The following is a 12,027-nucleotide window of genomic DNA, read 5'->3' as shown; positions in this document are numbered from 1 at the left end:
TGTTAAATTAACATTGGTCTATAATACTGAAATGGGTTTAAGAAAAGTTAAACTTTCTATTTCTGTGTATTGATTTGAATATTTTCCACTGGATTTGATTGATATTGACACCTTGTGTGTCAATTATTTACTTTTTTAACCCCACATTATGTTTTGTGATCAACACTACACTGGTGTTACTTTTAATATGTTTTAACACTAACACTGTTGTAAATGTTAATGTGACACTCTGTATTGTTGAATTTAACACCAGCTGACTTGGACACACAGACACTTTTGGGTGTTAATTCAACACTGGCATTTTTACTGTGTATGTGTTGTGCCGATAAAGTCGTAAATTAAAATATGCATCCCGATTAGGCTTGTTTGTCAGATTAAAGGAATCTGTTGAAAATAATAACATTTAAGTTTATATTAAGTCCACAATTTTTAAACAGTTTATTTATTGGTCTGATTTAATCTTCTAATTTTAAATGTCATGTTTTTATTAATTATATTTAGAAAATCTTCATAATTAACAGAATTAAAGGCTTTTAAAAACATCCATCTGTGTAATTAATTTATAGAATATATAGTTTTTCTAGTGATAAAGATTCTAAAATAAATGGCCTTTTTAGTAATATTCTAATTTATAGAATGGGTCTGCAAATTTCACTATTCATTTTCCATATTTGCCACACATTTCATTAAGACTTTAGGTTCTAATACATTAATTTGAACTATTTTTTAAAAAACTTTTGTCTGCATCTCTGGCTGCTTGTTTTGGGCCGCTGTGCTGCTGGAAGATTAAATTACAATTTTAGCTATTTTGTTGCTATCAAAAGATAAGATAGATATAATTAACCTAAATATGTTGTGTGTACATGTTCAGTGAAACACACAGCACAGCCAACTTTGTCCAAAATCCATTTAAAATGTCCTTTAAGGAAATAAAACTCTGACATGGCAGTAGTGTTATCCTGGTGGAAAGATTTATCTTCCATCACAATTAGGAGCTTAAATCACCGCTTTATGTGAAACATGGAGATTTTTGAGAGCATTTTATTTATGAGGGCTGAATAGCATTAACAGCTTCTTAGCCTTCATGGTGGAGGTTGATGGTCGGTCATCCTGATTTTGGCTGTTTATGAAATTTCTTCTTCTTCTTCTTCTTGCCTTCAATGTTTGACTGATCTGACTTGAAAAAAGGGGATAGCTGCAAAAGAAAATGAAAAAACAGTGAACTCTGCTGATTTCTGTATTTGCTATTCTATGAAGTACTAAAAATAACTATACTGCATTACAATTGGTTGGATTTTAAATGTATATCACCACACAAAGATATAATTGTAACAGTATATTAATAGATTTCATGGGAATTAATCGCTCCAAATGAATTTGGACTGGACTGGAATGTGTGCAATTTAACATGAATTAAACCAAAATTAAGAACTGTGTGCAAGAAAAGAAGGCATTATCAACATGTTTTATTTTATTTTTTCATTTTATGGTAATTAAATAAGCAACTGGTTGGGTGGCTGAAGTGAGGGAACAATATAAAATGAACTTCAAAACATTCAGCTATTTATTTTAAAATACCTATTGAGGAAAAAACAGGTAGTATTTCTGTATGAACCTGTATAAACTCTCAAGGTTCCATGAGAACAGTGGCAGTGCAGATTCATTTATGAAATACATGCAGTTTCATTTTTCTTACAGCTGCTGTCAAAATGACCACACAATGCTGCCACCTACTGGCACAAACAAACACCGCAAACAAAGAGGCTCAGTACCTTAAAATAAGCTACATTTCACAGTTTTTCAAACTATTTTATAACTAAAGTAATCATTCTTTGACATCGTTTTACTGAAAGATTATACTTCACCAATTCTGTAAATCAGTTCATGAATATTTACACAGTGATGCAGTGAGCATGAAAGGTTCACCATTGAATTTCTGACAGGTTGGTTCACTTTTATCTCCTTGTAGGAAACAGGAGCTCCTCTCCATGTTGATGAGTCTGGAAAATAGAGAAAATATAGATATGGAACAATGAAACTCAGTATATTTATTAAAATACCTGGAGTCCTCATCTTAATTTGACTACAAAGAAACATGAACTAAGAATATCTATAATAAACATGGGACTTTGCACATTGCAGTGGCATGGTGTGGACGATCCATGCTCAGTGCTGCAGACATTCACCGTGTCTTGACTCAGAATTACATGCAGATTTTTTGTTTTCATAAGACTTCTTTCAAATCCTTCTGACCTGTTAGGAAGACAGACATTTATTGTTTTCTAAGACAAAATATGCTTTTTATATTATTATATTATTATTAAACTTTGATACATTATTTACAGTTGATAAACATGTGATGCTTCTTAAGAGGGAAAAGGTTAGCTGAAATAGTTAAAAAATGCACGTAAGGAGTTTTTAAAGATACAATTTCAGGTTGTGTAGTTTCTAAAAACGGCACAATTGTAAACAGTTCTTGTACATTTTGTCTCCAATGTTGTGATAGAACAACAGATCAAAAAGTTACTATAAAATTTATATATATGCAATGTCAAATTTGGTGAAAAAAATAATAATTTAAATACATTAAAGTGGCTTACATACAAAACAGGAACCATCTGATAATATAATTTTACCACCTGCTTATTTCTGTCACGATTCCAATCTAATGATATTAACTGTTAAAAAACTCTAAATTTTGACTTCTTCCATCACTGGAATACAAAAACGACCAAACATAAATAAAGGACAAATGTCATATTTGTCCTTCAACTATTGGACAGATATAAATAAATAGTAACAACAAAATCAATCTTTGTATTGTTTGTAGACAGTTTGTTCATTTTAAGATCATTTTTGCCCCAGAATAAACAGGAATGTGGAACTGTGAAAACATGATGTAGATTATCCTGCATGTAGACTCTGACCAGAGTGAGTCTCAGGAAAAGAATGGCAGCAGCCTGGGGAGAAACTTCAAGCCCCTTTTTTGTGTTTATAGTTTTTGTATTTATGCTTATAGCATATAAACATCTGCAACAATAAACAAATATGCAAACAAATGTCACCCTCTTAATGAACTTCCCTTTATCTTAGTCGATGTGACTGTCGTCTTCTACCAGTTCATCTAAGTTGTGTGAAAAGTAACTGCTGCTGCCACCTTTGTAAATCTAATCTAAAAGACCAAGAAAGACCTGAAGTCCCACTGGGGGGGAGAGACCCTTCTGCAGCTGTGTGCTCCAGATGCCTGCCGCTCCTGCTGTTTTGTGCTCTCCTCTGGTTCGAACTGACGTCTGACTCGGCCATGATCCCTGCAGCTACCAAATTGTTCCCGAAGGACCTTGACGATGAGGAGCGAGTCAGTGAGGAGTGTGGTGACTGCTGACCCTCGACATCTGTGACACTGAGAAGAGAGTGAATAGTTGGTCATCTGTTGTCTTTCTTCTTTACTCTACCAAGAAGTGATTTTGTGGATGTGACACATTAATTAGATTTAAATACAAAAACACATCAAGACCTTTGTAAATTCAAAGAGCAACATCATAAGATAAGATAAGATAAGATAAGATAAGATAAGATAAGATAAGATAAGATAAGATAAGATAAGATAAGATAAGATAAGATAAGATAAGATAACTAGGTTTAACTTATCTTACTTCTGATTGGTCAGCATCTTGTAAACGTCCTGCACCATCGCCTCAGCTGCTCCTGGTTCACAGTGTATGCTTCCATAGACTGCTTCCTTTGATAGCGCCATGTTCTTCTTCTTCAAAAACTGGAGCGAGCAAAAACAATTTTGAACACATAAAAATATTCCATTATAGTCCATAAAAATATTACAATGAGTTCTCATTAAAAATATATATTTTAAGTTGTTTTATATTTATAATATTGCCATTTTAAAAGTTTGTTTGTATGTATATTTGATCTATTTTTTAACCACATGCTAACCGGATGTGAAAAACAGCTCGTTATATTTTTAGATTTTAATAACTCTTACCTTCTGTATCCTGCTCCAGTTCTTCTGCTTGGAAGAAAACGATACTCCGTTGTGATAAGAGTATACTGAGATGTCATGAGGGTAATAACGAGAAAATATCTCGGCAACCAGGTATCCATTGGACAAATCCCTGGAAGTGGAGGAGAGGACGCCGTTAAAATGAGTTGTGGAAGGAATTAAATGACCATTAATTAAAATAATCAAAATATGAATCAAGTACATTCATTTGTAAATCCAAAGTTCAATCATTAAATTCTAACAGCAGTAATGAATGAGATACATGTTGCCTTAATTTAAACAAAAACACAAATCTCTTATTTACTTAGAGATAAATGTTTACTCTTATTTATCTAAGCATAAGACTGTGATGTATTAAATAAGAAGAAAGCTATTAGATTATGTTATACTCAGATCTTCTCAGGTTACATACAGCTTCAAAATTGTTCTGATAATGTCTGTACGCACAGATATTAGAAATAGCTGATGATTCTAGACATTTCTAGAGGTTTTGGAAAAAAGCAAACTGTATTATTCATCATGAAACGACTAATTTTAAATAAAAGTTAGCGTCCATTCAGGGGGAAACTTGGGTGTTATTTACATTTTACCCGCTTGGAGCACATATTTTTATGATGCCTAAACGTCAGTTATTGACATACCTTCGCAGATTCTTAGGGTGAAATGATAGTTCCAGATCTTGGAGCCACTTGATGACTTCTCTGTCAACTCCTGTCTTGTGACCCTGAGAATAGGACATTTTCCTCAGATGAAGAAGATTCAAGACGAGCTCGTGGAAACCGCTAACACTTACTCCACCGGCAGTTAAGCTTTCCCCCGAAAGGGCCTTTTTCTGTTTTTCCGTCTCTATGGCAACCAACGTTCTCGTTCTCGGCTTAACCTCTGCTGCCATCTAGCGGGTGGTTAACAGTTTTGCTGGGAAATACAAAGCAAAGCGTTTCTGAAGACTAGATTATATTCAAAGGTACACACGTTTTAATTCACCTACAACTGACGAGATGTTTCAGTCCAAATGTTTATTCTTCAATCAATCTTATATAAAGGTTATTTATCAAGGCAACATAAACAGAAAATCATGAATGCACAAGTCAACTTTAAATTATCAAGTAGTGTTCAGTGCTTACAATATCAAATAAAAGAAACTTGTTCGTGTATACTGTAGTGTGTTATTATAACATGAAAACTTCTTAAAACAATATTTATTCATCATAAAATGCTCATGTGATTTTAGTTGCTTTAACTAACATGTGCAGAACAGAAATGAAGTGATATTTACTTTTTCAGAGCATCTGGTAGGACGACCATAATCAGACTAGGAACCCCTAAAAGTTCCAGCAGCAATTTCCTTCACATTCAATAACCTTACAGTGAGTTTTATGCACATGCACTTCCAGTCAGAAGTTTACGTCCATGCCTTGTTGATTTGAACCATGGTACATTTATTTTACACACTTAGGACTTCAGAGTGGTTTTAAAAACATAAACTGGGGCAGACGTTTGAATTCTTTGTGGATTTTCTGTAATCTACTCACGGTAAAAAAATAAAAAATAAAAAAAATGTACACTTGCAGGCTTTAAAATGAAGATTCACCCAATAATGTTTGAATAAATGTTCTTTAGTAATTTGCAGGGAAACCATTAAGAAGAATCTGACATGATTCTGGTTAGATATTTAACCATTCTTCTTTTTTGAAATGGAAACATTTGTTTTATTTTTCTTTGTATGGACCCTGCTTTAAAGCATAGCTCATGAATTATTAATAGAGCTGAGGCTGAGTGATTTTAAAAATTATTCAGCCTGTTTTATGTATTACAAAGCTTTTGCTGGTGTGTGTTTTGGGTCACTGTCCCATTAGACTCCTCCTGTTGTGTCCAATTTTCACTCTTCTCAATCACACTGCCCAGCTAAAATGAAAGACATGAGTACATGTACAGGAACAACCAACACGGCTGCAGCCTATCAATCAGTAAGTGGAAAAAGCTAAAAGACGAGTGTCACCATTCAGAGTGAAGCATGTTTGGCATGGACTGGCCAAGAAAGACCGTCTGCAGCTAGAGGATCACAACTTGGACACAGTTTGCTGCTCCCACATTTATATGACATTGATTCTGATGTAAAGTTCTGAGCTGAAGTGCATCTTTTGGTTGGTTGGTGCAGTTGGGTACTTCCTTTATTCAGTTTCTGCTCTGTGTCTGGTTGAAATAATCCCTCCTGGTGTGTTGGGACCACAGCGTTACGGCCAAACCGGTTCTGATGTGTTTAGATTAGTTAAAGTTGTATTTCATAGAGTCCATTTAGGCGCACGGTGTCTTGGTTCTGCTGGTCATTGGTACTGCAGGTAGTTCTTGAGCCTGTTGGGAAGAGGAAGGTGGGAAAGAAGGTGGAGTCTGTCGCGGCCAACGCAGCTTCTGATGCACTGACGACACGACTGGCTCAGCAGGCGCGGCGTAGCTGCGAAAACACACAAAAATCTGACCTGAAAATTATTTGTAACAAATCAGGAAATAATGACATTTTCACTGGAAGTAGCCCGGATGTGAGGAATCATGAAGCCAAGTTAAACCGCAGGTCAGCAATGAGTCGTACCTTCGTAGAGCAGCAGGAAGCCCTCTGTCAGACTGCTGGGTGGAGCCACATCTACTGGCCTCTGAAACTCTGTGTTTCTGGCATTAATATCAGCCCCAAAGTCCAGCAGCAGCTTCACCACGGCGGTGCAGTCCTTTTCTGCTGCCGCGTGTAGAGGCGAATCCAGGGATTTGCCTTTCTGAACGTTTGCACCTGCATGAAGAATAGAATAATGGTCTGAGATCAGATTCAGGTCATGTACGGTTTTTTTCTTCATAGCCATTAAGTTCTAAGCTTCAGATTTCTCTTTTTATGTAAATCTACAAATTCACCACATTTCACATAAAATCCTTTAACCCTGAGAAAATTTTCATCTCATCACCTTTAATTGAAAGTAACAAGATTATAAGCATGAACAGTCAGCTGAAAATAGACAGATGTGATCAAACTGTATGATATGTTGTGTGTGGATGTTTTACTAACAACAAACAAACATTCTCTCCTATTCATTCCACTTGAACTTGTTCATATTTTCACTTTACAATATAAGATAACTGTACAGTGGAAGAAAAATGATGTGATTTTCACATTCAATAAGGAATTAAAACCTATTTAGTGTGGTGTTCATCTGTATTGCTGTTAAAGTTTCTCTGCATTAAAGTTTTGTTCAGTCTTTTTAGACTCTGTAAGGATGCATTTCCACAGGGTATATCCTAACCTTTCATATTCTACTTCTACTTGTGTGGATGCGTAGGACTTGCATCTGTCTCTGAGGAGATGTAAATATCCACACTGTGCTCCGAGCTAACCTTCCTTCAGGAGTTTCCTGGCACACTCCAGCTCTTGGCAGATGCAGGCAGTGTAGAGCGCTGTACCCAGGTGAGGAATGTCCATGTCCACATCGGCCCCCCAAGTCACCAGGGCCTCAACACAACCATAATGACCTGGGAGTAATGGAGCATGAAGATAGTAATCAGTATGCGACAATGTGAGGTGATTCTCCAAGCTGTCTTCTCCGGTCAGGTTCATTTATTTTTAAAGCTGTGGGGTTTTTTTTACACTGTAGGTCATTTAGAAAGGATGTTGTAGCAGAGCAGGAGACATAAACACAACTTGAAATATGGGATTGAGTGTAAACCCAGATGAGGAGAAATATTGATAGGGAAAACATTGCAGGCCATCAATGAAGCTAGGCTGCTGTTTCTCAGCTAGAAAACAGAAATATTTTCTTTTTCTTTTATGACTGTTTCTTTGGATGGATTGTAAACAGCTTATGACCTGCTAAAGCAGTTTTTCACCCTTTAGTGTTGGCTTTAGGCTCTTTTCAATACACCATATTCTGTCATGTTATACCTTTGCTGGTCGCTTCATGTATTGGTGAAGGTTGGTATACAAGGCTCTGGGGTTTTGCTCCATTTTCCAAAAGGATTTCAGTGCAAGCCACGCTACCCACCATACAGGCATTGAACAGAGGGGTGACTCCATCAATTGTAGATGCATTGACCTGTAAAAACATTTTTATTGTTATTTTTAGCCTATCTTTAACAATGCAGGTTGACTAATGGCAAATGCCAGGGGGAACAATGGGAGGAGGGGGGAACAATTTAATCGCTCTACAGTGTCCGTAGATGGAGAGCAGCGCATCTCTCATTTGTTATCCCCTCCCGGAGTTTCCCATCCATGGAAATTACATTTGACCTCAGCAGAATGGCAACATTAAAGAGTCTCCAGGCCAGAATGTGACTTACATTCGCTCCTGCATCAATGAGCGTCCTGGCACAGGCAACATGGTCTGCGAGGCAGGCCTCGTGAAGGGGTGTCACATGGTCTATAGTCAGAACATTCACATTGTGACCCTGGAAACACAGCACAGCAGCAGCCAGAGAGATTTAGTGGGAAATTTTGTTTTAAGAAGCGCCCGGCATCAGACGCGCTCTGTCAGTCTCCGGTGGCGAACAATGGGAATTACACGAACATTATCAAAGCTTATCTCCTCGCACAAGACAGAGCCATCATCCTCAGTTACGGCTTTAAGTGATCACTGAACTTTACTGCAAAGTCACATTTCAGCGCCTCAGATTAATTAGCCCGCTAATTAAAGTGAAGATCAAACTGAAATCTGGTAATTTACCATGTGAATACAGTCATGTTGTCACTGATGTGTCTGATGTGAACAAAGCACCTCATACTTCAGGGTCTGGTCTTATGTGAGTGAGCAGAAGAAGAAGAAAATGAAGACTGCAGTTTTTTAATCCAGCATTTCTTTGATAAAGATATAGGAAATAAGAATATTTCGTTTTGCATTGAGACACTTCTAGCCTCTAACACCAATAAACCTGAGACCTACAGACCCTGGGGCAACAGAACACACATCACAACGTGTCTCAACTTCAAACAGAAGCTTTGGGATCGTTTTGTGATCAACCAGCACAAAGTAGTGCACTAAAATCAAGAGAGAAAAATGCATAATTTTTTCAACTTTTTTATTAGCAATGGCATAAAAATGTGGCACGACTTTGTAGAAATACTTTTCCCATCAGTCACAAATCTTTGGGGTTATTTTCTTACAAAAGTTTGATATCTTGATCTGCCTTTCTTGTGAAATAACTCAAATTCAGTTAGTTTTGATGGGTAACATCTGTACACAATAAGGTTTTACCAGTGATTCACCATTAAAATTTGGTCTGGTTAAAAACTGGGCCATTCTAACACAGACATGTTTGATTTAAACTCTTTTGCATGTCAAAGGTTATTCTGACAGAAAGTGAGCGAGTCTTTGAGATCTTTTCTTTCAGAATTGTCCCATGTTCAGCATCCCCACTGGATGATGCTGCTTCCACCATGTTTCACTGCTTTTGTGTTTATTTTGTGCAAGTTTGATTTAGGCATGATCTGATTCTGTAAAGCAAAGATTTGCAAAAGTATTAGTTAACGGGGCTAAAAGATATCCTTGACAATTTTATAGTTTGCTTTCATCTGTCACATAAAATCTCAACAGAATTCATTTAAGTTTGTGCTTTAAATGTAACAAAAACTACAAAAAAATTTAAAGGATGTGAATATTTTTGCAATAAACGGTGTATGCAGCTCACTATGACTTCTACCCCATACTTTCCACTCCTCTATCTCTTTATCAGACATCGAGTCTACAAAGGCACTGAGTGCAATTTAACAGCACCAGAGGTGGCAACAAAAGCCCAACATGCGTGCAGATAAGGGGACACGCATTACCCTCTGAGAGATTGTGTTCCCTTCACCTGTAAAATGAGGGTCCTCAGGGCGAGGAGGCGGCCCTGACTGGCAGCGTCGTGGAGGGGTGAGCGGTCCGCCCAGGATCCTGCAACACGAATATAAATTCAGTGGTTGCTTCTACCCACATTTATTCCAGATTGATACGTCATGTTGTCCAGAGGAGAAACACGACCTTTAGAAACTACAATGCGGAACAGTACAAGAACCTGTCCCTGTGATGCTTAATCCAACAAGACATATTGTTTTAGCTGTATTGGTTCTAACTTTTTGATATATATTCAAGTCAGTATTGTGTAATGTGAATTTCACCCTTTGCCTGATCTCCCCCCACATCAGACACACCTGAGTCAATATCCAGAATAACTGCTGATGCATTCCACACGCTATCATCTTCATTATTCTCCTCTTCCATTTTCATCATAAATTATAGATAACAATCACCTGAACTTCCTCCTTTTATTCATGCAGCATATTTTCCTCAACTGCGAAATACAGACATATAGAGAGACATCAAACAGATTCCTCCTAACAAGGAAGACCGTATCTACAGGAGCGTGACTAATATCCTGATTTGAGCTAATTGGTATTCCCTTTGAGTGATAGCTACAGATTATGTTGTTGTCGTGTCTGTCTTGCCCCAGAATGTGTCTCCACGGCGCTTGTCCCCGAGAATGTGGAGTGTTGTTTTGGTTGCTGTGTGAGTGTGACAGGGTGCACTGCATAGCTGGGAATGGAAAGTAGGGCAGGCAGAGGGGGCTGGAGGGAGGGGCGGAGGGAGGATATCATGACTGGGTTCTATTATTATATTAGAGAGAGAAAGCTGCTGGGCCGATCAAGTCTTCGTTTAAAATTGAATACTTCAGGATTTATAAGTGGCTATTAAGCATGAAATGAAAGAAAAGTGGGCATTAATTCATATCCCTGCTATAAATGGGCATATAATTAATGGCTTTTAAAGTAAATGGATAAGTAAAACGGTATTTATAACACAGAAATCGTGTAAATATGGTGCATGTGCCCTTGATTTATAACCAGGAGGATTTCTTACGTCTGACCTTACAGGTGATGTCAAAAGTGTCACCATGAGACTCCCTTAAATACAGACGTGTAGTTATGTCATATATCATATTCTGCTTCAAATAACCCAGTTTTATGATAAACAGCTTCAACACAGTTATTCAAAAACTTTTCTCTCGGTACTCACTGTGCTGTTGACCGTAGTCGTAGAACTCTGCTGATATCCGGGCAGCTTCTTTACGGTTCCCACGGACTATATAGAAGTATGTCAGCAAGTTGAGAGAAATCTTAACAAAGAGTTTGAAGCAGAACAGTGCCAAAATGCTAAGATAGACATTGGACAACTGGACTGCGAAAGGCTTGTTGGTGAGTTCCACCGCTCGGTCTGACATTTCCTCAAAAGAGCTTTGCTTATGAAGAAGGCAGGACCAGATGCTGCTCCAAAAGGCACAAGAGTTGCCTACTTTTCTTCCACTGTACTCTCTGATCGTACTCTGACTGTACTCCTGACAGAGTGCAGCCTGCAAAAAAATGCCCTGCAGCTGCTACTGGGCCTGAGAGCAGCTACTGCAATGTTATTAAACACTGCCTGTGGGTGTGTGTGTTCACAAGTTATGAAAATTACAGAAGTGCCTGTTTGGTCATGAGAATCTAACCTTTAGTAACAGTAAATGATATATATATGCTTCAAAATATGCTTGTTGTAAGATTTAATAAATGGGTTTTGAACAACCTGTATTTTGTTTTAAAATCTACTAGTACATATTTTTTAATCAATCAAAATCAATGCTCGCTGTCTCAATAAATACTCATTAGAGGGTAAAAGTAATTAAACATATTAGGAAAAGAGCAAAGAAGAAAAAAGACATTGATACAATTGTGCCAATTTGGTTTGGAATAGAATAGAATAGAATAGAATAGAATAGAATAGAATAGAAATTCTCTTTAATGTCCCACATGAGTGAAAACACCAGATTAAGCATAAGTGGAAGCATGCATAGTCACACAAAGGAAAAAGACATAAATAAGAAGAGAGACTATGCAAAAAGAGCAAATTTACAATATAAGAAAATAATACTGTACAGTTATTCAGCTCAACATTCTCAGATTAAAAGAAATGTACAAAGAAATGTACAAATGGCTATTAAATATGAAAGAAAATAAATACTTAAGTTAA

The 12,027-nt window shown here is 37.1% G+C and overlaps 2 protein-coding genes across 4 annotated transcripts; both read right to left on the bottom strand.

Moving 5' to 3' along the window:
• Positions 1-1,025: 1,025 nt before the first annotated feature.
• Positions 1,026-4,866, bottom strand: spata4 (spermatogenesis associated 4). 2 transcript variants are annotated; one of them, XM_008421044.2, is made up of 6 exons: positions 4,657-4,866; positions 3,998-4,127; positions 3,654-3,772; positions 3,192-3,400; positions 1,897-2,000; positions 1,026-1,195 (listed from the first exon to the last, which is right to left on the bottom strand). In XM_008421044.2, the coding sequence occupies exons 1-6, from the start codon at positions 4,752-4,754 to the stop codon at positions 1,106-1,108; spliced, it is 750 nt and encodes a 249-aa protein (XP_008419266.1). In that variant the 5' UTR covers positions 4,755-4,866; the 3' UTR covers positions 1,026-1,105. The 2 variants fall into 2 exon arrangements, with proteins under 2 accessions (XP_008419266.1, XP_008419267.1); XM_008421045.2 differs by having other exon boundaries at positions 1,927-2,000; positions 4,657-4,865.
• Positions 4,867-5,088: 222 nt separating this feature from the next.
• Positions 5,089-11,403, bottom strand: asb5a (ankyrin repeat and SOCS box containing 5a). 2 transcript variants are annotated; one of them, XM_008421046.1, is made up of 7 exons: positions 11,038-11,403; positions 9,839-9,918; positions 8,330-8,437; positions 7,935-8,085; positions 7,391-7,525; positions 6,603-6,794; positions 5,089-6,467 (listed from the first exon to the last, which is right to left on the bottom strand). In XM_008421046.1, the coding sequence occupies exons 1-7, from the start codon at positions 11,240-11,242 to the stop codon at positions 6,340-6,342; spliced, it is 999 nt and encodes a 332-aa protein (XP_008419268.1). In that variant the 5' UTR covers positions 11,243-11,403; the 3' UTR covers positions 5,089-6,339. The 2 variants fall into 2 exon arrangements, with proteins under 2 accessions (XP_008419268.1, XP_008419269.1); XM_008421047.2 differs by lacking the exon at positions 11,038-11,403 and adding an exon at positions 10,176-10,497.
• Positions 11,404-12,027: the final 624 nt, after the last annotated feature.

Source organism: Poecilia reticulata, linkage group LG10 (genome assembly GCF_000633615.1).
Source record: "Poecilia reticulata strain Guanapo linkage group LG10, Guppy_female_1.0+MT, whole genome shotgun sequence".
Classification (NCBI taxonomy): domain Eukaryota; kingdom Metazoa; phylum Chordata; class Actinopteri; order Cyprinodontiformes; family Poeciliidae; genus Poecilia; species Poecilia reticulata.
The sequence above is the reverse complement of the archived record's forward strand: the minus strand, read 5'-3'. Positions and strand labels throughout refer to the sequence as shown.

What these genes read in the sequence shown, in the direction of transcription:
- spata4 (XM_008421044.2), bottom strand. Translation starts at nt 4,754, where the DNA reads ATGTCCTATTCTCAGGGTCACAAGACAGGAGTTGACAGAGAAGTCATC. An exon ending in CACCCTAAGAATCTGCGAAG is followed by an intron (nt 4,128 to 4,656) that starts GTATGTCAATAA and finishes CTCCACTTCCAG; the next exon opens with GGATTTGTCCAATGGATACC. An exon ending in CATGCTCACTGCATCACTGT is followed by an intron (nt 1,196 to 1,896) that starts GTAAATATTCAT and finishes TTTCTTTTGCAG; the next exon opens with CTATCCCCTTTTTTCAAGTC.
- asb5a (XM_008421046.1), bottom strand. Translation starts at nt 11,242, where the DNA reads ATGTCAGACCGAGCGGTGGAACTCACCAACAAGCCTTTCGCAGTCCAG. An exon ending in CGACTACGGTCAACAGCACA is followed by an intron (nt 9,919 to 11,037) that starts GTGAGTACCGAG and finishes TTCGTGTTGCAG; the next exon opens with GATCCTGGGCGGACCGCTCA. An exon ending in TCATTGATGCAGGAGCGAAT is followed by an intron (nt 8,086 to 8,329) that starts GTAAGTCACATT and finishes ATGTTTTTACAG; the next exon opens with GTCAATGCATCTACAATTGA.